The sequence below is a fragment of the Solanum dulcamara genome, chromosome 6, assembly GCF_947179165.1.
Source record: "Solanum dulcamara chromosome 6, daSolDulc1.2, whole genome shotgun sequence".
Lineage (NCBI taxonomy): Eukaryota > Viridiplantae > Streptophyta > Magnoliopsida > Solanales > Solanaceae > Solanum > Solanum dulcamara.
The window spans coordinates 27,817,211-27,821,131 of record NC_077242.1 but is presented as its reverse complement, the minus strand read 5'-3'; the positions used below and the strand labels follow the sequence as shown (position 1 = coordinate 27,821,131).

General features: G+C 38.6%; 1 protein-coding gene across 1 annotated transcript; it reads left to right on the top strand.

The window, feature by feature from the left end:
• The first annotated feature begins 1,690 nt into the window (after nucleotides 1-1,690).
• Nucleotides 1,691-3,607, top strand: LOC129892803 (formin-like protein 20). The gene has a single exon (XM_055968350.1). It carries the CDS (start codon nucleotides 1,691-1,693, stop codon nucleotides 3,605-3,607), a length of 1,917 nt encoding a protein of 638 aa, XP_055824325.1.
• The last annotated feature ends 314 nt before the right edge of the window (nucleotides 3,608-3,921 follow it).

Here is a 3,921-nt window from a genome sequence, read left to right as displayed (position 1 = left end):
TAATGCACATAGTGTCCTTTTTCACATACTATTTGTATCTCCACTACTACCTCAAGTCTCCATTACCATCAACTTCTCCCCATCTCTTGAGCTCTGACACGGGTCAGGACACCTCATTTGATTATTGGTAGGTCATGTAGAGCCCTCATCTACTTCTTAATTTCTAAAAATTACGTAAATAAGAAACAAACTACTTTTTTTTTAATTTGCCTAAATTTAAACTCTAATATTCACGTGATTTTAACCCACATCATAAATTACTAGGTTTTTGTTCTCCTTTAAGCCAAACATTCTACTGTAACCGAAAATGTTGAAATATGAAGGGAATGGGTAACAAGTGAAGAGGGGACCCCAAAGGAGTGTCCTTTTTTCTTGATTGTTTAGAGAAAGTTGGAGCAGATGAATTAGTAGTACTTGATTTAAAGGTGTCCTTTGGTATTTTTCATGTTATAAAGTTTTGAAACTTCAATCATTACAGCCACGCTCCAAACAAAACATTATTCTTCTCTCTAATACGTATTCGGTATTCCTCCCCTGGAATTAGGGGTTCCCTATGACCAACAACTGTTTGCCTTCGGCCTTTTATTATGACACAAGTTGGGAAAATAGAAAAATATTATGCAAAAAGTAAGTTATTTTCTTTCTTTAGTTTGGTATAGATGGCAAGGGACATTATATTAGGTAGATGCTGCATTCTTAAACAGATTATCAAGTAACCTACCATATATTTAAACCAACAACCTTTCAATAAATGGCATAAATATGGAATGCACCATTTTCTTTCTTTTCTACATGAAACGTTTAGACCAAAATGCGATGGATCATTACTTAAAAATCAGCTATGGGCATTGTTTTAAAATTTAATTACTTGCAGACTTGTATTGGTTTGCTCTAATAATTTGTACATCATCAATAATATCTCGTGTTGTCGTGTCACAAAATTTAATTTTCAATTTCAGCTAACATATGTGTTCACAATTCTTGATCAGAAAAGAAAATTTAATAAAGTGGTGTAACTTTTGTGTTAAAGAAAAACAAATCTAGTTTGTGTTCCATTTTAAAATTTAAACACTACTATACCTTGGACAATGCTGGGTATATGAATGGTGTTGTAGCATAGCTAAATTGCACAACTAAAATTCTTCATTTCAATTGAAATTATCCAAAACTTAAGCTATTGGATATTTGAATTTAAAAAAAAAGAATTAGAGGCTAATGATTGTTGGAAAATATATAATAGCAGGCTCCAGCACTCCCGTATACACAACACAGCCAAGATTTTATGCGAGTTAATACAATTATATTCTATTTGTTTTTGACTTGTTTTTAATTTGTTTTTAAAAAATATATATTTTTTAATAACGTTTTAATTTTAACTTTCAACATAATTGTGTGTATACTTATTAGATCAAAGAATATTTAAGTATATTCTATATATTTTTAATTTAAAATTTTATAATTTAAATTATTTTTTTTACTTTTTTTAATTTCATGTAAAATTGAAATTAGATAAATAAATTAAAATGAGAAAGTACTACTTTGATTAAGCCCAAAACATTTTCTATAAATTCTATCATCAATCATCATTAATGAAGGCCACCCTCTCCCTCCCAAAAGCTTTTAAAGCTTTCTCCTTGTGTCCACCTTTAAAGCTAAAAAAAAGAAGGGAGAAAGAACCCTTTAAAACTACATGGAACTCGATGGAGACTCTCCACCTATCTGGTCCCAACCTACCACCACACTCCTCCGTCAACGCCGCCGACAACCACCCTCTCCTCCTATCATCAACCCCGTGGTTCTCATTTTACTACTACCCATTCTTGCTCTCCTCATCTTGTTCTTCTTGGTTCCCCCTTTCCTTACACACACTACCCAAATTCTTCGACCTAATTCTGTGAAAAAGGGATGGGACTCTTTTAATATATTGCTTGTAGTATTTGCTATTCTTTGCGGCATTTTTGCCCGCAAGAATGATGACAATTCTTCACCCGTTGAAAGAAGTAGAAATGTTTCAACAAGTGATTCTTCTAATTTCAATGATGATCATGATACGAGACATCCTGTTTCTAATGAACGATGGTTTCAGACTAGCGATGAGAAAGCATATAATTTTGGTGTACCTGAAACTGGTCTAAACCGTCTGAGAAGAAGCAGCAGTTCCTATCCCGATCTGAGACAAGTGCCGCAATGGGAAACCGGTGAGAATCAGTCCCGGTTTTATGATGATTTTGGTGTGAATTTTTACCGTTCTACGGCATCCGAGTATGATAGACACCGTCAACAGCGGAGCGAGAAGCAGAAGGAAGAATCTGACACTAAGGTAATTCCGGTGGATACATTTGAGAGTCGTTCTTCTCCACCTGAACCTACATTGCTGGAAAAACCTACGATTACCTCATCGAAGCCACCTCAGGCGAATTTGAAAAGGAGAAGATCCTTTCACAGTGTTCCGCGCAAAGATAAGGCTGAAATGCAGAGTAATGAAGCTGAAGTTGAACTAAACGAGAAACAAGGGCCTCCACAATCGTCACCGCCAGCCCTGACAACGGAGCTATCACCTCCGGTGGAAAAGCCCCAAAAGCTTCAGCGGAGAAAGAGTGGTACGAAAGAATTAGCCACAGCTATTGCGTCATTGTACAATCAGAGTAAAAGAAACATGAGAACAAAGAAGCGAGATATTTTTGAGAGTGTCTCCAATTCTCCACTATCTGCAGAACAAGTACTGCCACCAGCCTCGCCGCCACCGCCTCCACCGCCGCCGCCACCTCCGTCTAAGGTTTTCCAGAACCTTTTCAAGAAGAATAGGAAAAGTAAGCGTGTACATTCCGACCCTTCCAATGTACCATCACCTCCTCCTCCTCCTCCTCCACCTCTCCCTCCGAATTCAATTTTCAACAATTTGTTCAAAACAGGAAGCAAAAGCAAACGATTCCAGCAAATAGCATCATCAACTCCTCCACCTCCTCCACCACCACCTCCACCTTCTTCAATTCTCAATAATTTGTTCAAACATGGAACAAAAAGCAGAAGACTCAAATCACCAATTTCGACTCCAACACCACCTCCTCCACCTCCACCTCCGCCACAAGCACGTGTGTCATCAAGGAGGAGAAAAAGTTCTACGCATTCTCAACCACCAATGCAACCACCAGAACCTCCACTTCGACACTCATCCAGTTGGAGCAAACCTCCATTGCCAAAAAAACCAGCCACCAGTTACTACGACGATAACTTGAACAGTGGCTCGCAATCTCCGTTGATACCAATGCCACCTCCGCCTCCTATGCCGCCGTTCAAAATGCGGGAAATGAATTTCGTTCCCACTGGTGATTTCGTCAGGATACGGACCGCGCACAGCTCTCGCTGCAGCTCGCCGGACCTTGAAGACGTTGACGTTGATGATGAGTCCGTCAGATCGGCAATGGACGGTGAAGATTTAACCGGGCCGTCGGTTACTTGCCCGAGCCCGGATGTGAACATGAAAGCGGACACTTTCATTGCTCGGCTCCGAGATGAGTGGCGATTGGAGAAAATGAATTCACTGCGTGAAAAAGAGTACACTGGCCTGAACCCAGGCCCAATGTGGAGAGGCCCAGGCCCAATATGAAGAGGCCTACTTGTGGCTCGTCCATTTTTTTCTACCTATAATTACTTGTTCCTATATGTATATTTAATTTATACGAACTACATTGAAATTAGTACTACAAATTATAACAGTATATAGAGATCTTATAGAGGTAAATAGGATTTGGAGTTGGCTCTGATTGTTTTTGTTTTCAGTTGGAGCCTTGTAAACATAGTAAAAAGATGTGAAGCTTTTTTTTTTTTTTATGGAACAGAATGATTTTTTAAAAAAATGTGTTATTGCGGGTAGGGGTGTACATGGACCGGGTTGGTTCGAATTTTTTACAAACTAAACCA